The sequence below is a fragment of the Pseudophryne corroboree genome, chromosome 5, assembly GCF_028390025.1.
Source record: "Pseudophryne corroboree isolate aPseCor3 chromosome 5, aPseCor3.hap2, whole genome shotgun sequence".
Lineage (NCBI taxonomy): Eukaryota > Metazoa > Chordata > Amphibia > Anura > Myobatrachidae > Pseudophryne > Pseudophryne corroboree.
This window is the reverse complement of record NC_086448.1, coordinates 599,599,817-599,622,788: the sequence shown is the minus strand read 5'-3', so window position 1 is coordinate 599,622,788 and position 22,972 is coordinate 599,599,817. Positions and strand designations below refer to the sequence as shown.

General features: G+C 46.3%; 1 protein-coding gene across 1 annotated transcript in view; it reads left to right on the top strand.

Annotated features, from left to right (window-relative positions):
• The window catches only part of RNMT (RNA guanine-7 methyltransferase), a 182,654-nt gene that overhangs the window by 145,393 nt on the left and 14,289 nt on the right, over positions 1–22,972 (top strand). The window contains exons 13-14 of the mRNA XM_063923402.1: positions 15,124–15,241; positions 21,714–21,815. Coding sequence (XP_063779472.1) covers positions 15,124–15,241; positions 21,714–21,815 — 220 coding nt within the window. The remainder of the gene's footprint in view (positions 1–15,123; positions 15,242–21,713; positions 21,816–22,972) is intronic.

Here is a 22,972-nt window from a genome sequence, read left to right as displayed (position 1 = left end):
CATATCCTTTCCCCTCTTACGACAGGGAAAAGTGGGAGTCATCTCCCAATGTGGACAAAGCTCTGTCCCGGCTGTCCAAGAAGGTGGCGCTTCCGTCTCCCGACACTGCTGCCCTCAAGGACCCTGCGGATCGTAAGCAGGAAACATTAAAGGCCATTTATGTCACTACGGGTGCACTCCTCAGACCTGCCATGGCGTCGGCATATGTGAGTAGTGCTAAGTGGGCTGATAATTTGGCATCTGACATAAATACCCTGGATAGGGATAACATTCTTTTGACTCTCTGTTATATCAGGGACGCTACAGCTTACCTAAAGGATGCGGCAAGGGATATTGGCCTCTTGGGATCAAGGGCCAATGCCATGGCAGTCTCGGCCAGGAGAGCGCTGTGGATTCATCAATGGAATGCGGATGCCGACTAAAGCTATGGAAGCCCTCCCATATAAAGGTAGTGTCTTGTTTGGTGACGGCCTTGCTGACCTGGTGTCTACCGCTACAGCGGGTAAGTCATCTTTTCTACCTTATGTTCCAGCACAACAGAAAAAGGCACCCCATTACCAGATGCAGTCCTTTCGGCCTAATACAAAAGAAGAGGCTCGTCCTTCCGTGCTTCAAAAGGTAGAGGAAGGGGAAAAAGGTCGCCTGCTGTGTCAGGCTCCCAGAACCAAAAGTCCTCCCCGGCCTCTGCCAAGTCCACCGCATGACGCTTGGGCTCCCCTATGGGAGTCCGTGCCAGTGGGGGCGCGTCTCCGACTCTTCAGTCAAGTCTGGTTTGACTCGGGCCTAGATCCTTGGGTGTTAGACATAGTGTCCCAAGAGTACAAACTGGAGTTTCAGGAGGTGCGCGCCCCCCCCCCCCCACGATTTTTCAAACCAGCCGTGCCAGTTTCGATCCCAGAAAGGGAAGTAGTGAGTGCTGCGATACAAAAGCTGTGTCAACAGTGTCATTGTCCCGATACCCCCGTCCCAATGGGGAGAAGGGTTTTATTCGAGCCTCTTTGTCGTGCCAAAGCCGAACGGCTCGGTCAGACCGATCCTGAACCTAAAATCCCTCAATCTGTATTTAAAAACTTTCAAGTTCAAGATGGAATCTCTTCGAGCAGTGATCTCCAGTCTAGAAGGGGGGGATTTTATGGCGTCAGTCGACATAAAAGATGCCCAAGCTTTCCTGAGGTTTGCGGTGCAGCATTACCAATTTCAGACGTTGCCGTTTGGTCTTTCCACGGCCCCGAGGGTCTTCACCAAAGTGATGGCGGAAATGATGGTACTCCTACGCAAGCAGGGTGTCACAATTATCCCATACTTGGACGATCTCCTGATAAAGGCGAGATCAAAAGACCAGTTGCTAAGAAATGTGGAACTCTCCCTGACGGTTCTGCAACATCATGGTTGGATTCTAAATTTGCCAAAGTCTCAGTTGATTCCGACAACTCAGTTGCCTTTCTTGGGCATGATCCTGGACACGGAACTGCAGAGAGTGTTTGTTTCTTCCAGCGGAAAAAGCTCTGGAAATCCAATGCATGGTCAATGAGATTCTGAAACCAGCAAGAGTGTCGATTCATCAATGCACTCGAGTGCTAGGGAAGATGGTTGCGGCTTACGAAGCCATTCCGTTTGGCAGGTTTCATGCCCGGGTGTTTCAGTGGGACCTGCTGGACAAATGGTCCGGGCCTCACCTGCACATGCACCGGAAAATAAGTCTATCTTCCAGGACCAGAATATCTCTCCTGTGGTAGCTGCAAAGTTCTCACCTTCTAGAGGGACGCAGGTTCGGGATCCAGGATTGGGTCCTGCTGACCACGGATGCAAGTCTCCGAGGCTGGGGAGCAGTCACACAAAGAAGAAGTTTCCAGGGAAAATGGTCAAGCCAGGAAACTTGTCTCCACATAAATGTTCTGGAGTTGAGAGCCATTTACAACGGCCTTCTGCAAGCGGAACACCTTCTTCTTCATGGTCTACCTGTCCTGATTCAGTCGGACAACGTAACAGCGGTGGCGTGCGTAAACTGCCAGGGCGAACAAAGAGCGGCGATGGCGGAGGCCACAAGAGTTCTCCACTGGGCGGAAAAGCACGTGAGCGCTCTGTCAGCAGTCTTCTTCCGGGCGTGGACAACTGGGAAGCAGACTTCCTCAGCAGACACTATCTCCATCCAGGAGAGTGGGCTCTTCATCAAGAGGTATTTGCAGAAGTGACAAGGAGTTGGGGAATTCCTCAAATAGACATGATGGCGTCTCGCCTCAACAAGAAACTTCCGAGGTATTGTTCCAGGTCAAGGGACCCCCAAGCCAGTGGACGCCCTGGTAACTCCTTGGGTGTTTCAGTCGGTATATGTGTTCCCTCCACTTCCTCTCATTCCAAAAGTGTTGAGGATCATAAGACGAACAAGGGTTCCGGCAGTACTCGTCGTTCCAGATTGGCCGCGGAGGGCCTGGTATCCGGGATCTTCAGGAACTGCTCATAGAAGATCCTTGGCTGCTTTCTCTCAGAGAGGACCTGTTACTGCAGGGACCATGCGTATTTCAAGACTTACCGTGGCTGCGTTTGACGGCGTGGAAGTTGAACGCCAAATCCTAGCTCGAAAGGGTATTCCCGGGGAAGTCATCCCCACTCTCCTTAAGGCTAGAAAGGAGGTCACGACGAAGCATTTATCACCGTATTTGGAGAAAATATGTGTCGTGGTGTGAAGCCAAGAAAGCTCCTACGGAGGAGTTTCAGCTGGGTCGTTTGGGTTCCATCAAAGTGCAGATATCAGCTTTATCTATTTTCTTTCAAAAAGAATTGGCCGCCCTTCCTGAAGTTCAGACTTTCGTGAAGGGAGTGCTGCATATCCATCCTCCGTTTGTGCCACCCGTGGCACCGTGGGATCTTGACGTGGTGTTACGCCTTCTTATGTCTACCTGGTTTGAACCTTTGCAAAGTGGTCATGCTTTTGGCCTTGGCGTCCGCCAGACCGGTGTCGGAATTGGCGGCTTTGTCTCACAAGAGCCCATATTTGATTTTTCATGTGGATAGAGCGGAATTGAGGACTCGTCAACAATTTCTGCCGAAGGTGGTTTCTTCGTTTCACATAAATCAACCTATTGTGGTGCCTGTGGCTACGGATACCGTGACGGTGCCAAAATCTCTCAATGTCGTAAGAGCTTTGAAAATTTATGTCGCCAGAACGGCTCTTGTTAGGAAAACGGAGGCTCTGTTTGTCCTGTATGCTTCCAACAAGATTGGAAATCCTGCTTCCGAGCAGACTATTGCACGCTGGATTTGTAATACGATTCAGCACGCTCATTCTATGGCTGGATTGCCATTGCCGAAGTCAGTGAAGGCCCATTCTACCAGGAAGGTGGGCTCATCTTGGGCGGCTGCCCGAGGGGTCTCGGCACTTCAACTTTGCCGAGCAGCTACGTGGTCGGGTTCAAACACTTTTGCTAAGTTCTACAAGTTTGATACCCTGGCTGATGAGGACCTCATGTTTGCTCAATCGGTGCTGCAGAGTCGTCCGCACTCTCCCGCCCGGTCTGGAGCTTTGGTATAGACCCCTCCTTTTGGAGTCCCCAGCATCCTCTAGGACGTAAGAGAAAATAGGATTTTAATACCTACCGGTAAATCCTTTTCTCCTAGTCCGTAGAGGATGCTGGGCACCCATACCAGTGCGGACTGTTACTTGCAGTTGTATTGTTAGTTGTTTTCGGTTACACGAAGGTTGTGTATCGGTTATGTTCAGCTTGTTGCTGTCTTTCGTTCATACTGTTATCTGGTATTCCTGGTAATCCAGTTGTACGGTGTGTTATGGTGTGAGCTGGTATGTCTCTCACCCTTAGTTTAACAAAAATCCTTTTCCTCGAAATGTCCGTCTCCCTGGGCACAGTTCCTATAACTGAGGTCTGGAGGAGGAGCATAGAGGGAGGAGCCAGTTCACACCCATTCAAAGTCTTATAGTGTGCCCATGTCTCCTGCGGATCCCGTCTATACCCCATGGTCCTTTTGGAGTCCCCAGCATCCTCTACGAACTAGGAGAAAAGGATTTACCGGTAGGTATTAAAATCCTATTAATGAAGTATTGAGTATTCTATGCCTTTAACCTTTAGGCATTAAAAATACCATTACTCTATTACTATTGTGATCAATCTCTGCAACATTTTTGTTACACAAATATTCTTAATTTATGATCATCGCCTGCAATACACTATACAGCATATGTGACCTACATTTATATTTCCGGCTGCTGAGGAATACTAGATTGTGTCACTTGCATGCTTTGAAAATAAATCAACACATTGCCTATACATGAAACACCCACATACTTCCAGTAACCAATCATATATCTCATCTGCTAGACTGCATGTTGCATGAAGCATTTTGGATTTTATACTTTAAAGGACAAATTTAAAAAAAAAAAGCATTTGCCTGGTTAAAAAAAAACATGAATGTTCCGTGAATGGTGAAATGCACCTATTCAATTGTCTGCGAAAACTGTTTCACAGTAATTTTACTGCAAATTTCAATTCACCAACTCTGAGCAGGTGATAACTTTGGGAAAATCCCTATTCAAGTTAACAATGTCAGGATTTGGTTCCAAACCCCTGGGACACCCACTGAATGTGTAATAAGGCACTTAGAATTTTTTAATTGGCCAATAATGACAATCATTTTTGGGGTAAATAGTGAAAAATGATGGCTATTGGGATACAAGGTATGGGACCGGTATACTGGGGTGCTTCATGAGCAAGACAAGTGTTTTTAGAATTGCGAGTGGAAGTAATTGGTCTGTTTTTTTTTGGGGGGGGGTTATTTTTTTTTTTTTTAAGTCTCCTATAATGATCCAAGTGTATACTTATACCCATTTTTATGTAACCTAAATTTAATGAGAGCACTTATTTTGCTGAAAAAAATGCTTTCTACCATTTTTTTTTATTTACATTTAAAAAACAAAACAAAAAAAGAGGATTTTGGTACTTACCGATAAATCAATTTATCTGAATCCTCTAGGGGACACTGGAGTCCTATACAATAGGGGTGTGAAGCTTGCAACCGGAGGTGTGGCACAATCTAAAATTAGCATTGTCTGCACAGACGGCTCCTCCCCATTCACATCCCTCCTCCCTCAGTTTGGAAAATTTGACTGAGAGAATAGGACATGATACTATAGCACATGGCGAGGAACCGAACCGTACAACATATTAAACAGCATCCAAGAAACTCGTAACCGAAAAATTAACACCGTTTGTACGAACTGTTTGAACAAGAACTGTGAACGCAGCAGGTTGACAGCACCGAGACAGGCGTCCAGTGTCCCCTAGAGGATTCAGAGAAATGGATTTATCGGTAAGTACCAAAATCCTCTTTTCTTTCATCCACTAGGGGACACTGGAGTCCTATACAGTAGGGGACGTCCCAAAGTTAACCCCCAGGGGGAGGGAGTGCTGTCAGTGGCCTGCAAACCTAAACGTCCGAACTTAGAGTCCTCGGACGCGAAGGTATTAAACTTGCTAAATTTCGCGAAAGTGTGGGCTGAAGGCCACTTCACCGCTCTGTAGAGTTGAGTAGTAGAAGTACCTCTGGCAGCCGCCCATGAAGCACCCACTGATCGGGTGGTATGAGCACCCGTCTGAACTTCCTGTTTGCCACAGGAAATATGAGCTTGCCGAATGGCAAGTCTAATCCATCTAGACAAAGACTGCCTAGATGTTGGCCAACCCTGCTTAGGCCCATCATAAAGAACAAACAAAAGACGACGTAACTTGTACGTATACCCGTAAAGCTCGGATAACATCCAAGGACATGTCCCCATCTGCGAGACCCTGGAAAGATGGGACCACAATTGGCTGGTTTACAGGAAAACCCCGAAACAACCTTAGAAGGGAAATCTGCTCTTGTACGGAGTTCCGCCCTCTCCATGAAAATTTTAAAAAGAGACTCTTACACGATAAGGCTCCCAACCCAGAAACCCGCCTGACCGAAGCCAAGGCAAGCAATAATGTGACCTTGCAAGAGAGAGATGTCAGGTCTGTTCTTGCTAACGGCTCAAAAGTTGGTGATCTCAGAGATTCCAACACCAAATTTAAGACCCATGGTGCAGTAAGATGACGAAAAGGGGGTTGTATCCTCAGAACCCCCTGTAAAAAAAAAAAAAAAAGGTTTGAACCTCTGGCAAGGATGCTAACCGCTGCTGAAATAGGATGGAGCTGAAATTTGAACCTTCAGAGAGCCCAGCCTCAGTCCTACCTCCAGAGCAGCCTGAAGGAAGAGTAGAAGTCAGGATAAGTGGAAGTTCGTCGAATTCCACCCACGTTCTTGACACCAGTCCCTGTACCTCTTCCAAATCCCGAAGTAGTGCATGGCAGTGACCGGCTTCCTAGCGGCAACCATCGTAGGAATTGCCGTTCTTAGTATCCCTCTGTTCCCTAAGATCCGAGGTTTCAATAGCCACGCCGTTAAACGCAGCCTGTTCAGGTCTGGGTGTTGGAACGGTCCCTGAGATAGTCGGTCCTCTCTCTGAAGTAACTGCCAAGGATCTTCCGCTAGTAACCCACGCAGATCTGAGTACCCACTCCTGCGGGGCTAATCTGGTGCGATTAGAATCGCCCACAGTAGCTCTCGTTTCAAACGTTTCAGAACCCTGAGTATGAAAGGGAAAGGTGGAAAAATGTAAACCCTCCTGTAACACCAAGGAAGTGTTAATGCGTCCACTCCTTCTTCTGCTGGATCTCTTGTCCTGGACACATATCTGGGCAGCTGATGGTTTTGCCGAGACGCCATAAGGTCGACTTGAGGTAGACCACATCTCCTCACCACCATGTTGAAAATCCGTGGGTGTAGGCACCACTCTCCCGGATGCATGTCCTGTCGACTGAGATAATTTGCTTCTCAGTTTTCCAGTCTTGGAATGAACTACACCGAAAGGACGATGTTGCGCTTTTCTGTCCACAACAAGATCTTTGTGGCTACTTTCAATGTTATCTTGCCCCTTCTTGACGGTTTATGCACAATATCATTGAGACATTGTCCATGTACATCTACACATGTGGGCCCATTCCTAGGTCTTCGGTTAAGAGAAGTTGTATTGTAACTGCACTCCGCTCTAGAATGTTTATGGGTAGACTGTTCTCTCGTGATGTCCGTCTTTCTTCGAGGACGGCACTCCAACGTCTGAGACAGGCATCCGGTGTGAGGATCCTCTAATCCCAAACGCCGAATAGATGTACACCGACGTGTAGAGAACCAGTCTGTGCCTGTAGTACCTGAGTCACCAGTCTCTGTCTGTCCCTAATAGGACTACCCTCAATTGTACTGTCGAAGATGAGACCTGGAAATGAAATCCTTTGAATTGGTATGAGGTTGGATTTCTGGAATCACAATCCACCCATGTTGAGTGTGACCATCTGTGGGCATGACAAAAAACAAACAAAAGATTCCAAAAGAACCCCTTTTCTCCTGAAGAGTAGGGATATGTGTATCAATTTCTGAATTGTCATCAGTAATGCCTTCTCTCTAGAACGGATTGACAGCCTAGTCATTGTCAACATCTACATTCATTATATGGAGACAACCTCTGTTGATATAAAATTCCCAAGTCTCGGACCCGGTCACTCTAGACCTGTCCAACCCTTACCCCCCATAGGAGGTCTAAGGTAAGTTTGTGTAGAGACCCAATAAGTGGCTATTAGGAATAGACTCTATTACCTGAGACTCCTCCAGTACGAGTCTGAGAACCAAACTTGTTGGAAAATGGACCAGAGTAACTGCTACTGCCTATTGGTCTAATTCTATATGCCCGGTAGGCAGAAGATGTGTGAGAATTTGAGGAGTCTCTTTCTTCGATCAGCTGTTCCTGGAAGGTGGCCTACATCAGCAGATCATTTATATAAGGTATGATCGTTGACCCTTAACAGTCTCAAACTGGCGACCCTTATTTTGTATAAAATTCTCGTGGCTGATGATAAACTGAATGGTAAGGTCCGAACTGTTACTGATCCTTGACCAGTATGAATTCTAAGTATGCTTGATGAGGAGTCCAAATCGGGATATGACGGAATGCATCCCTTATGTCCCAAGACACTATGAACTCCCCAGGGTTTAGGCCCGCAGTGACCGGCTGGATTGATTCCCTCTTGAATCTGTAGGCCGGTAGAAACTGGGTAAAAAAACTGTAAAGTGACTACCTTTTGTCTTAAATTTATTGGACCAAGGAAAGCGGTACCTGCCAGGGAAATAGCCCTCCATCCCGGTAATGGCTCTTTAATGACACACAAACCTCCCATGTCCGTTTGAGATGGTCTTGCCACTAGAGGTTTGGCTTTCCTTGCTAATTCCAACCTGCATGTGACCCCTGTTTTGCAGTGGGACTGTAATAAGCAAGAATGTTCCTTAACAGACTAGGCAGGGGTGAGCCACCATCGTTATGGGATCCTTTCCCCTCCTGTGGAATACGAGATTCTGTTGTCACAGAAAACATTGAGAGATATAGCGGAGATCGGGAAGCTAACTTCCATAGCAGCCTGGTAAAATATGTGGGTAACTCGCAGGTATGCCCCGCTAGTCAAAAATTTGATTTGAGAATTTGGACGTCTGTACTGATCACTTCTAGGTAGTTACGCCTCTAACGGTTCACCCACCGTTTCAAGAGTCAGCACCAGGGGTCACATGTCCGTCTTAGGCCATTACGTTATATCCGTGCAGATGGAGTAACATTAAATCCCTATTTCGGATTTGCTTGCAGCCCATACTCAATTGTTGAATATATGTCAGGTTATACCTTCCGAACCTTGACAGACACTGCCCCCTGGTAGTGTGCCTGTTCCCAATTGTCACACACTCCAGGGCTGTTAACCATAGTGCCCATTTATTTGAGCAACCAAAAGTAATCCTTGCGGTCCCATTTACCTTTAGATAAATATATACACACCACTCAGCCGGACTTCACCTATTAGCATAGGAGGAGAAAGGCAGTAGACATATTGGGAGCTCTGAAGAGTATTTTCAAATAGCTGGAACTCTTTCTTTCTAGTAGAAAATATATAATTAATATAAATACTCCTTTAACCATCACCCACCAGACCACCAACTGTTGACACAGATAGAAGTGAATTGGGTGACAATATCTGATGCTCCCTCCTCCGCCGACCTGTCAGCAGCATCTGTTGGAGGCATTATGCGTATATAAATATACAATTAGATGTACACCAAAAGCAACTGGAGTTACCATGCTGATAATAAGTCTTAGTATTCTTGGCTTGTGCATGTGATGATAAAAAAGTAACTCCACAGAATACATTCTTTATAATAGACAACGGAATACCGTAGCGGATGACTGGAACAAATTTACAATGGATTCACCTGGCTGGATTCGCTGAGAGATAAAAAGAAGAAAAAAATATATACATATTATTCTAAACAGCCTCTTGCAACCCTCGTAAAGCCTCACTGTGATTCAGTTCTGAGGTTGGGGTTGATATCCAGCCGATCCCTTTATTTCTACAGGATCTTTGTATTAGAAGTCCCTTGAAAATATAAAACGTACATCTACTTGTTTAATAACACATGGAAAATCCTCTGCATCAGAGATCTACAAGCAACCAGCAGAGGGAGTATACTCTACACTAAAACACCTCCCCCTGTTCTAACTGGTCAGGACTTATGGCTCCACTCTAGGGGGCGTACAGTTTCCCCTGATCAGCATCTTGAATATTTTTGTTAACTTCATAAATTTTTTTCCTAACGCCTCAGTCTCTGCTCCAGCTCCCTTATGTCTTAAACTTTACATTCCCCCCGCTCGCCGGGACCCCCCACCGCGTCCCTAGTCTCTGCATGAAGGGGGGGGGTGCGTGTGGAAGACAGGAGCCTTGTACTATGTTAAGAGCGGCTCAGGTCTCCCACTAGCAAGGGCTCTGTCGCTTCATGACAAAGTAACCCCCGCGGCTCAGTGCAGGGACGCTGTGGCTGTCAGCCGCGGAGACACGAAGCCAGCAGCGGAGGGAGGAGGGAGCTGGTGATGCTGCGCCTGTCAGCTGCGGAGACACGGAGCCAGCAGCGGAGGGAGCGGCTCAGTGCAGGGACGCTGTGGCTGTCAGCCGCGGAGACACGAAGCCAGCAGCGGAGGGAGGAGGGAGCTGGTGATGCTGCGCCTGTCAGCTGCGGAGACACGGAGCCAGCAGCGGAGGGAGCGGATGATGCTGCGGCTGTCAGCCGCAGAGACACGGAGCCAGCAGCAGCGGAGGGAGGATGGAGCGGGTAATGCTGCCGCTGTCAGCCGCGGAGCCAGCAGCGGAGGGAGGAGGGAGCGAGTGATGCTGCGGCAGTCATCCCCGAATGCCGTATTACCAACCCGGTGTGAGGGAGGGCTCAGGTCTCTAATTCAGGAGGACGCTACCGCTGTCAAACCCCAGCGGCTCAGGGAGTGTAGGGACGCTGCGGCAGTCAGCCGCGGAGACACTGAGCCAGTGGAAGGGGAACGGGTGATCAGGGCCGGTGCTAGGGTGTTCGGCGCCCTCCTGCAAAAAATGAATTTGCGCCCTTCCTCACACACGTAAAAGGGACAGATGCGCGCCTAAGGCACGCACCAAAAATTTAGGGGCGTGGCTTAATGGGGAAGGGGCGTGGCCACAGAATAGTACCAATTCACATTACAACGCACAATATAGTGTCCATCAGTCACATTACACAGTGTTACTTATACAATAAAATTAATTGCTGAGTTAATAAAGGTCATTTACGACCAAACTGAGCGCTAGTATTTGCACAAATGCTCTGATCCCTTGAGGTGGCAGAGGCGCTATCACCATACTAGTAACTGGATGTATACTGCACTTTCCAATTGCACTTGATAAGCAGATTTCTGCGCACACCTGCACCAATGCAAACACATCATGATGTACCCAACTCTCAATATCGAGTTCAACCGAATGTTAACCGCTAAAGAAGAGGTCCCAAAGTGAGAGTAAATCAGATTTGTTTTTCATTCTTTCCATCATTTTCAGGTGGACCAACAAACCACACAGGTGCGTCCAGGGGCAATGCCTGGATGCAACTTTGTGCGACAGCACCTTTTTACACATTACGGCAGACAGCGTCCCCCTTTTTACACAGTACGGCAGACAGCATCCCCTTTTTACACATTACGGCAGACAGAATAGATAGATACACAGGGATAGATAGAGAGAGAGGCAGACAGAATAGATGATACTTACCATCTCTCTGCGCTGGCTCAGGCAGTCAGGTTCCTCGTGCTGGCAGATCCCGGGTATGGGAGAAGGAGGAGGAGGGAGGGGGACTGGAGCCACAGCAGCGCTATGTAATTGGTAGTGGCGCCGCTGCAGCAGTCCCCTCTCCTTCCGCGCTGGCTGCCGCCGCTGTGAATGCTGGGATGAGCGAAGCACATCCTAGCATTCACAGCAGCACCAGCCAGCCAATGCGGAAGGAGAGGGACTGCTGCAGCGGCACCGCTACCAATTACATAGCGCTGCTGTGGCTCCAGTCCCCCTCCCTCCTTCTCCTCCGGGACCTCCCCTGACGCTGCTCCTTTTCTCCTCCGATGGCGCACACAGCACAGGCGGCTTGTAATGAGTTAATTTGACTCATTACAAGACGCTGACATAGTTGCTGGCTGTTATCCAGCACGGCGCTTCCCTGCATTGCAGACCTTGCTGAGCGGGTAGCGCCGGCCCTGGTACTATCCCTGCCCCCCTTCCGCGCATACTACACTGCAGCTGCAACCCTGAACCACACTCCCCACATACTACATCGCCGCTACCCTGCATCCGCCTCCCCGCACACATTAATATGAACCCTCACCGCAAGCACACATTCATAGGACACCCCCCCTCCCCCAGCACACATTAGTATGACCCCCCTCCTCAAGCACAGAATAGGGCACCCCTCCCCCTCCCACATTAATAGGATCCCCCCAAGCACAGATTAATTGGACACCCCTCCCCAAGCGCAGAGCAATAGGACCCCCCTCCACAAGTAGATTAATGACCCCCCTCGCCAAGCATACATTAATTGGACGCCCCCAGCACACAGTAATAGGACCCCCCCCAGCACACAATAGGACATCCTCACCCTCCACAGCACACAGTAACAGGATTCCCCCCCCCTCCCCAGCACACAGTAATAGGACTCCCCCCCTCCTCCCAGCACAGTAATAGGACCTCCTTACCCTCCACAGCACACAGTAATAGGACCCCCCTCCCCCTCCCAGCACACAGTAAAAGGACCCCCTTCCCCTCCCAGCACAGAGTAAAAGGACCCCCCTCCCCCTCCCAGCACACAGTAAAAGGACCCCCCCTCCCAGCACACAGTAAAAGGACCCCCTCCCCCTCCCAGCACACAGTAAAAGGACCCCCCTCCCAGCACACAGTAAAAGGACCCCCCCTCCCAGCACACAGTAAAAGGACCCCCTCCCCCTCCCAGCACACAGTAAAAGGACCCCCCCTCCCCCTCCCAGCACACAGTAAAAGGACCCCCTCCCAGCACACAGTAAAAGGACCCCCCCTCCCCCTCCCAGCACACAGTAAAAGGACCCCCTCCCCCTCCCAGCACACAGTAATAGGACCCCCCTCCCCCTCCCAGCACACAGTAAAAGGACAGTCTCCCCCCCTTTGTTTATCTGCAGCAGCTGCACTAACCTGAGCCACTGCTCCTCGTGTGGCTGGCTGTTAGTGCTGCTCCTCTCCTCACGCTGCTTCCTCCTGAGGTCAGTGTGTATCACGTGATGGAGAGGGAGGGGAGAGAGCGGGCATGCTGAAGACTGCTGTGCTGTGTCTTCAGGAGAGTGAGCAGGAAGGGGGGAGGGCCCTATTGCAGGAGGAGATCCGTGATGAAGTTCCTCTGTACGGCCGGCGGCGCAGCAGCATGTTACACTACAGTGAGGCAGGCGCTGCTCGTCAGTATGGTTGCGGAGCAGGGAGAGCGCCTCTCTAGCCCAGCGCCTCCCTGCTTTGCAGACCTTGCTGAGCGGGTAGCGCCGGGCCTGCGGGTGATGCTGCGGCTTGCAGCCGCTAATGGAGGCTTACAAAGTCGGTGGAGGGAGGGAGAGCAGGTCTGCCCGGCCACCAGTGTCAACTGGATAGAGGGTGACACTACAACCAGTACTCACAATTGCCCTGATGCTTCGGATTTTCCTGGAGAGAGAGATGTAGATCCCTTTAGTTAGGATCCTTGTCTCTCTCTCTACTGAAGACCTTTGTCCCCCTTTTATCAGGTTGAACTTATCTTCAGCTAGTAACGCCTGCACCCTCCTTTCATTTAGGAGGGATTGGGCACCATCTTCCTTTGAAAGGAAAAACCTGCACCCTCCTTTTAGTTAGGAGGGATTGGGCCTGATCAGAAATGACAAAAAAATAAAAATAACTTTCTTCATGGAGCAGAGCTCTCATCTGTGCTTCTTTCCTCCTAGCACAATTTTCCAAACTGAGGGAGGAGGGATGTGAAGAGGGAGGATCCAGCTGTACAGATAATGCTAATTTTAGATTGTGCCACACCTCCGGTTGCAAGCTTCACACCCCTACTGTATAGGACTCCAGTGTCCCCTAGTGGATGAAAGAGAAAACAAAATGCATATAACATCCGTTTGACCCAATTTATGTACCAGAAATACTTTATTATAACCAATAACAAAAACGTCTATACTGTTATCGATGTTAGTTTAGTTTTTTTTGGAGGGTACAGCAAATATACTAATTTTTCACTTTCAGCACCAATTTTCACGATTTTGTAATTGAATATTTAAAACAGGCTAACGTGCATAAGGTATTTTCATGGCAAAAAAGACTTGAATGAGATTAAATTGGTTTACGCAGTAAATTACCGTGATTTTGCCTTTAATTGAGTCTAATATTACTCTGTCATTGTTACTGTTTTTACAGGTTGAGTATCCCTTAACCAAAATTCAAAATCACACATTTTTGGTTCCCCTACGGAGATAATTACACATATATATGTATATTGTATTATATATCTATATAATATATCTATATATACACATAATTTATAATATATATGTCATCACAGTAGGGGACCCAAAAATGTGGACTTTTGGATAAGGGATTTTCAACCTGTATTTGCAACATTTGCTATGTAACTGCTACATTATCAGACCTCGTTTAGCATCTGGTATTGCTCAATGTATATAATATAATTAGCCCAAACCGTACATATTGGAGGACAATTGCCTGTCCATCAATGATCACTGGCTGTTAAATTGGAACAATAATAATCCTTGCATTTAGTTTATGACAAAAAAATGACATTTTAAAAGTAATTTAATTGTAAGAGTTCCCCAAAAAAGTAATTTTTTTCCTGGAATTACTTGCACAGTCCAAGCCAGTATTTATGTAGATGGCAGCAACTTATAAATAGCTATTGTACATATCCCACAGATTGACTTACAGTAATTGAGGAACTGATGACTGTATTGTAGAGGTCAATACTGTATGTAAGTAATTGTGGCAGTAAAAGGCAGACCAGTTGGTATCTTCTGCTGCGTTCTTGTCCATGCTTGCGGGAGTGTCAATGGCCTTGCTAAACCACGATAAGTGAAGTGGATGCAAAGCTGGCAGCAGTGTAATGAAGAATCAATAGCAGGTGCTTGACAGACCAGGTAATCGGTATATCAGTTCTCCGGCCAGTGTCAGTGGGGATAACGGAGACTGCCTGAAGTTGCTGTGTATAAGTGTTTGCGGAAATTTATGTGGAGAGGCAAATGCCAGTGAAGAACAGAGCAACAGAAGCTGCTGTGTAGAGGTGCTGGCTGCTGTCTTGTATAAAGTAGAAAGCCTGTGAGAGAAAATGGCTGTTTTGCTAATGTCCAAGAAACACATCAAGTGTTTTTGGAGTGCTCAACTAAGGTGTAGAAGGACGGATTACACCTAAATACCGCAGCTGCTTATAGTCTGTTACCTTCTGCGAACATTAGCCAGCATTTTATAAAGACAGTGTGGTCTGTTCAACATGACTTACTCAGTTATTCCAATGCCCATTAGATGTCACTGTGCTGTTGTAAAATGTATTTGTTTTTTTTGCTTTTGGGGTGGTGGGGGATAACATGGAAACAAATAAGAATAAATGAAGATAACATGAAGAATAGGCGAGGAGTGGCAAATAGAAGTAACCTCTCTTTTTATTTTGCAGAATGGCAAAAAAATATAATATGAAATTAATTTACAAGAAGACCTTTCAGGAATTTTTTGAAGAGAAGGTTAAAAATGAGGAGCAGAAAATGTTGCTGAATAGGATGCAGTCTTTGGAGGTAATTTGTAAGCTCTGGTTAATGGCAGAGAAGATTGCAATCCAGCATAGTGTGTCATTAGAACAGTAAGGCAAATGTGAAAAACCCAGTAATACATAGAAATGAAAGCAGTGAGTGGCCTCTCTGCAGAAGGAAATGTTTTCTCATTAATTCTCAGTATTGAGCCTGTGGGGAAACAATCACAGCAGAATGACATTACTGGTAGTTCTGGGGGGATTCTGTACTCTGTATAGACATTTTCTGCATGTTTGCAGCTATAGAGACAGAATTATAAAGGGAGTTATTCTCCCTTGTATGTGAAATATAATAACAGTACCTATATCATATGTCTGTAGTCGGTATTCCTATTAATAGCCTTTTCTAAGACAGTGTAGCGGAGATCACTTACCACTGATGGTCGCTAACAAAAGAAGTCTATGGCTTACAATTGCAATCATTTTTAAAACTTTGAACAATTGTGGATTATCTCTCTCTAAGAAAAGAAATATGTGCTGTTTATGCAGTGTTCTAACAAATATCTAGGAAATATACTAGATAGGCATAATTCTATCCTAAGCACATATCCACTGGGTAGATCAGTAGTCCATAAGCAGAGAACAGTAAAGGGTTTAGTCTGCGACACCCAGTCATTATATAAGACCTATACGCCAAATAAAAATAGATATAAAGGATACGCCAATCCTGGTTATCAATCATTAAATGTTGAAGTACAAGGAGGACAGGCCAGTACACGCCTGGAGCAGCTCAGCGTTTAAAACATTACAACCACATAATATTTAAGGTGTGGGATCAATAAAATGCTGAGAGTTCTTCCATAAGCCCCATACCCTATCAAATTTTATTGGCCAGTTACGTTTAGTGTAAAGAAATCGCTCATGTGAGAGAGTAGTATTCACCAGGGCAACCCACTCAGCAGATGATGGAGAGGCATGTGCCATCCACGTGCGGGCTATACACATGCGGGCCAGTGTAAGAACATTATTGACATATAAAAGATAATAAGGTGGTAGGGAGTCCTGTAAACAAGGCCAAATATACAAACACGCGGATTCATTAATGGAATCAGTATACCAGTGTGACATGGAAGTAGTTATATCTTCCCATAAGGCATGCACCCGCGGACACTGCCAATGCAAATGCCAGAAACCAGCAGCTGGATCAGCACACTTCGGACAAATATCAGAAGCAGAGCCTCCAAATGTAGATAATCCACAAGGAGTCCAATAGATCCTATGTAGAATATATAGCTCTAACTGCTGGAATCTGGCACAAGCCGTGGCCCCACGCTGGGAAGCCAGAATGTAATCCCAATCCTCATCAATCGTGCCCAAATCCCTTACCCATTTAGCATGGAGCACACCCATTGCATCCGTATCAGAGGAGGAGAGGAGGGAGGAGTAGAGAACAGACCCGTCCACGATAGGGCAACATACGCATCATTGTGTGAACAGGTGATTCAGAGAGTTGTGGAGCAGAGCCCCCCACTGCGCTGACAAGGCATGACTGAGCTATAAACACCGGAAAAAATGTCTAGGGATGGCGTACGTAGTTAAGTAATCAAACTATGTAGAACCCAATCTTTATATAGCTGACCTATGGCAGACACCCCAAAAGAGGACCAGCCAGAGCCACCCTCTAAACCATAGGTTTCACGGAGAGACAAGTTGTTTCACACTGGAGAACAGGGGTCTATTGTGGAATCTTCAATCAATTTCTCAGTTGCCAACCATACTCTACGAGCCTGTTGCAGCAGTGTGGGAAGAGAGATCAGTGAAGTACGTGCTTATAGGAACTGCAATGGAGAAAATATCAGGCCGGCTTTATCCAACAAAGCCACTGGGAGGTTCCCGTAATTCCCCCGGAGTAACCCACTCACTTAATTGTACCAACCGAGCAGCTAAATAATGTAGACGTATATCCGGCAATGCCAGGCCTCCCTGTGTTATATGCGATACATGCCCGTTTAGTGCCCCAAATAAAGGAGGTAACATATCGGGAAATCAACAAGACTCGGGAATCAGGGATATAAACTAGTGCATTCTGTAGTATATAAAGAAATTTGGGTTAGACAATCATTTTTACAAGATTCACACGATCTGTAACAGATAAAGGGAGTTTTTGCCATGTTCATGTCTTTGTATGTAAATTAGCAATCTGGGGGGGTTAAATTTAAGGCAATAAAATCTGTAAAAGAAGGAGAAATTTGAATACCGAGATATTTAAACTGGGTACACCATTTAAGGGTTCATAGGAGAGGGCGATGTAGCGGGAAATAACGTAAACACCACTGATTTTTCCCAATTAATACAAATGCCCGAGAAAAATCCGAACTTCCGCACGAACTCAAGAAGAGCAGACAAGGAATGGGACATATCCATCAAGTACAATATCATGTTATCTGCGTATAAACCAAATTTCTCCTCCCGACCCACAATATGAAACTGTTTTTTTTTTATATCTGCAGCAGCTCTAACAGCACAAGCCAGGGGCTGTATTGCGAGGGCAAAAAGTAGTGGAGACAGAGGGCACACCTGTCGAGTCCCCCTCCCCAGCATAAAGGACTCAGTGGTGAAACTGTTAACAATAAGTCTCGCTGCAGGACAGGAGTACAAGAGCTGAATCCAGGACAAAAATTTCGAGTCAATCCCGAATCTTACAAGAACCTCACAAAGATACACCCATTCCACAGACTCAATTGCGCATAAAGCCAGTCTGATCAAAGTGAACCAGCTCCAGCACCACATTATTAAGCCGGAGAGCTAAAAGTTTGGCAAGAATTTTAATGTCAGGTGACAGCAAGGAGATAGGATGGTACGAGTCTAAGGAAAAGGGATCTTTACCCGGCTTCGGTATAAGCACCAACAGCGCCTCACCCATAGATGAGGGGAGAATACCTCCACCGCAATAAAGATTCAAAAATCAACAAAAGTTTGGGGGCAAAAAAATCTGTGTGTGTTTTATACAGTTCAATAGGGAGACCATCTACCCCTGGATCCTTATTACCAGGAAAGGACTTAATGGCATTTTCAACCTCCATCAGTGTAATGAGTGCTTCCAAAAGTTGTTGTGAATCAGGACTCAGAGCAGGAAGCTCTATCGTATCCAAATAATTAGATAATGATGAATGTGTGTACTGCACTCTGGACCTATAAACATCATTGAAGTGAGCATAAAAACTAGAAGCTATAGAGAGGGTATCCGTACAAATAACTCCAGACATATTCCTTATACTATGCACAGTGGGGGTGGATGTCCTGTCTAGCCAGATAGGCCAAAAATTTACCTGACCGATCTCCCTGAATATAAAAATCATGGGCACGAAATAATAAGCATCGTTGATTTATTAAGAAGTAGATCCATCCATTGTTTATGAACATTAAGCCATTCCACCCGAACCGCTGGGAAGCCACTGCGCAAATAAATCTGTTCAAGTTCACCACTCCTCTTCTCCAACTCCTCCTCAGATTCCCTATTAAAAATCTTCAATTGGGCAACTCTGGAAATTAATGAACCATGCAGGAAAGCCTTATAGGCATCCCACACCAACGGGGCATTATCGCTAATAGGGTTATTAGTAAAGAATTCTTCCCAGAGCACAATTAATTCAGAGGCGGCACCCATCTGCGTTAGCCAAAAAGGGTTAAATCTCCAAAAGGACGTCCCTCTGGGTATATCAAAGCCCAGAGACAGCAATATAGGGGAGTGATTAGATATCCCACGGGGCAAATATTCCACTGTGGATATACAGGGTAGTAATGAGCGGGAAAGCAGTGCCATATCAATACGAGAGAATACTCCCATGCGATCTTGAAAAACAGGAGAAACAGCTGACAGAGGGATTTTGCAAACGCCATGTATCAACAAGTCCAAGCTCGGCAATCATGCGGGCAAAGGCAGTGGGTCTAGCATTTGTACTCTGGGAAGCAGGCCTCCACCTATCATTAGTCTCATCCATAACAGCATTAAAGTCACAAATGCATATAGCTGGCACAGAAGGAATTTCTTGCATAAAGGCGCACGCCTTCACGAGAATTCCAGAGTTGAAATTGGGGGGGAATATATGTAGCAAGTAGTACAAATGGAGAACTGTGAATTGTGCCAATTTGGACCTTATTACACACACAATTCATATTTTTATGAATCAGTAGCGATACTTCCCTAGAGTTAGAATGGAAGGTGAAGTGAAATGTCCACCCCACCTAATGTTTCTTAAGTGAAAGAACTCTGTCACCAATAAGATGCGTCTCCATAAGGCAAACTAAACCCGGATTTTGGGTCTTAAGGCATTTTAAAACCAGGGAACGCTTGACCCTGTCATTAAGGCCTCTAACGTTCCAGGAGAGAATGTTTGTCATGGTGACGCATAGAATTGGCATAAGAAAACACTAAGCCAACAATGCCCCAGCACGTCACCAGCAGGCCCCCACGCAAAAATATCACATACAGAAAGTAGCACATAGAATACAAAAAAATACAAAGGAAATGCACATAAAAAGGAACACAGGTAAGAGAAATAACAAAATCCAACCGCTCCCACCCCGCATACCCACCCACACATAGGTACACCTGGTCACAAACATCACAAAGACTTTAGAAAAGAGTCAAAATATAAAGGGGAAAAAAATGAATGTACTGCGGGGCAGCTAAACCCCATAACCTATAGGTCATGAAGTCCCCAATCTAGCATCAAGAATTTGCCAGTAACAAATATATATAACGGTCCTGACAAAATACAATACTGTAGGTATCAATCAGGGAGACATTATGCAATAGATGCTAAAGCAAAAAAAATAGAAGCAAGGAATACGCATAAAAGTCCCTCAAGGCGGAGCAGCACGGTGATTAGGTTGTAGATCAATCCAAGCAGACGCATCCCTTGGTGTGTCAAAGAAGTATGTGCGGTATCCAGACACCACCCGAAGCTGCTCAGGGTATAGCATGGAATATTGTAATTGAAGATTGCGCAGCTTCTGTTTAAGCTGCGTGAACTGCGAACGGGACTTCTGAAAAGTCCTGAAACACTGGCACCCTCTGACCTCTATGTTCCAACGGGCCTTTAATCCTGGCAAGACGTAGTATAGTGTATCTGTCTTTGTAGTGAAGGATCTTAGCAATGAATGTTCTGGGCTGTGCACCTGGAGGAAGAGGGCGAGTGGGAACTCTGTTGGCCCGCTCAACAGCAAACTGTGGGGTAAATGAGTCCTTCTCGAATGGGGATGATAACCAGGTTTCCAAAAAGAGCTTTGGCTGAGAACCCCTCTGCCTTTTCGGGAAGGCCCACAAAGCGAACATTGTTCCGCCTGAGGCGCCCCTCGACATCCATCAACTTGAGTTTACATGCAGACATCTGTGATTCTAGGGAGGTTAGTCGAGCAGGAATTGGTGTATAGGAGTCTTCTAGCGTATAAATATGATTTTCCGTTTCCTCAACCCTGTCCCTGAGCTTTTGCATATCTTGGCGTATGAAAGAAATATCGACATGTACCTCCGCTACTTTATCAGCGAGACACTTCTCAGAATCCGTAATAGCTTGCCAAAGTTGTCACAGAGTAACTTCAGCAGTTCCGCCATGGTGGGAGAGAGAGGAGAGGAGGCAGCGTGAGACGGAGATGAAGATGCAGAGGATACAGGAGTCTGTTCTTCACATGCAAACTTCTCCAGACGAGCTGCAGCAGAGGAGCGGTGGCGCTGGACCATCAGGCAGGATTTGTAATGAAAGTCCAGGAAGAGAGGGGGAAAGGGGGGAATGGAGAGACGTTCCCAAAATCAGCACAGTCTCCCCACAAACAAGAAATGAGTCACAGTAAGCCCTGGTACATAAGCAAGCAACACAGGTGTACAAAGGAGAGAATGAGGGGAAGGGGCTCTATAACCCGCTGTGTCATATCACACTGGTACCTCCAGCAGCAAAGACAGGCAGGCTGCAGCGGGGTCCTTGCGCAAATTGTATTCCAACACCAGGATTACAGGAGGAATGTCAGCAATAATGTAATCCCTGCAGTCTGACCACACAGTGCAGCAGGATCCAGGCACTATGCAGTGGCAGCGAAGGAGAGGCTTCACAGTCTCCAGCCCAGCCTCAGCAGCTCAAGCAGTGGGCAATGAGGGGGGCGCAGGCGGGAGCAAGTCCGCGCTCACCCCCTGAATCCAATATGGTGCCCGGAGCCTACCCGCAGCCAGCGCACCCACCGCGGCAGCTCCTGCACTGAGGGAGACCAGGACAGAGTGCAGACAGAGCCTCACCCCTCAATTATTATTATTTTTACTTCTGTAGCAGCTTACTACTTGGGGTATTTACTTCTGTAACAGCTTACTACTTGGGGTATTCACTGGACTTGTTTAACAAATATTGTGTGTGTGTCAGAGTGTATTCTCAGGGTTGACCATACAGTATAACGTTTTTAGTATTACCGTTTGAGTGGTAAATGTTGTGTTTTAGCCATAACTTAGCCTGTTATTATTTTTGTTATAGCCATACCCTCCTACTTCAAACTCCAGTTTAGTCTCGAAAAAGGATGAAGATTATAAACATGCTAGAAACCTTAAGGAGAGTGGCAAAGTTAGGCTGCCATTGGTATGTATTTTCCTGTTAATGCTTCTGTATTTATTTTATTATAATTTATTTATTAACATTTTCTTATATAGCGCAGCAAATTCCGTTGCGCTTTACAATTTGAAATAACAATAACAAACTGGGTGATAACAAACGGTCATAGAGGTAGGAAGGCCCTGCTCGCAAGCTTACAATCTATAGGAAAATAGGCATGTGTACACAAGGAAAGGTGCTATCTATTGCATAGAATGAGAAGACGTGAGGATATGTGTGGACTGTACAGAGTGGATGCAATTTGATAAGAAGGTTTATTTAAGTTATGTGGGCGGTTCTGGAATTTGATATGCTTGCCTAAAGAGGTGAGTTTTCAGGGAACGCTTGAAGGTTTGGAGACTAGAGGAGAGTCTTATTGTGCGTGGTAGGGCATTCCACAGAGTGGGTGCAGCCCGATGAAAGTCCTGCAATCGTGAGTGGGAGCAAGTAATGAGTGTGGATGAGAGACGCAGGTCTTGTGAAGAGCGAAGAGGTCGGGTTGGCAGTTATTTTGAGATAAGCGAAGTGATGTACGTTGGTGTAGTTTGGTTAATGGTCTTGTTTGTGAGTAACAGTATTTTATATTGAATGCGGTAGAGTACAGGTAACCAATGGAGGGACTGACAGAGTGGATCTGCAGACCATGAACGTCTAGCGACGAAGATAAGGCTCATCGCTGCATTCAGAATGGATTGTAGTGGTGAGAGTCTCGTTTTGGGAAGACCAGTTAGGAGACTATTGCAATAATCAATGCAGGAGATAATGAGAGCGTGGTTTAGAGTTTTAGTAGTGTCTTGTGTAAGGTATGGTCGTATTTTGGATATGTTTTTTTAGATGCATGTAACATGATCTTGAGACAGATTGAATGTGGGGAACAAAGGACAGATCAGAGTCAAGGATGACACCTAGGCAGCGAGCTTGTGGGGTAGGGTAGATAGTCGAATTTTCAACAGTTATAGAGATATCAGGTTGGTACCTACTATTGGCCGATGGAAATATAATTAACTCTGTCTTTGAAATATTCAGTTTGAGGTGGCGAGATGTCATCCAGGATGAAATGGCAGAAAGGCATTCAGTAACATGGTCCAGTACAGATAGGGACAAGTCAGGGGCGGATAGGTAGATTTGAGTATCATCTGTGTACA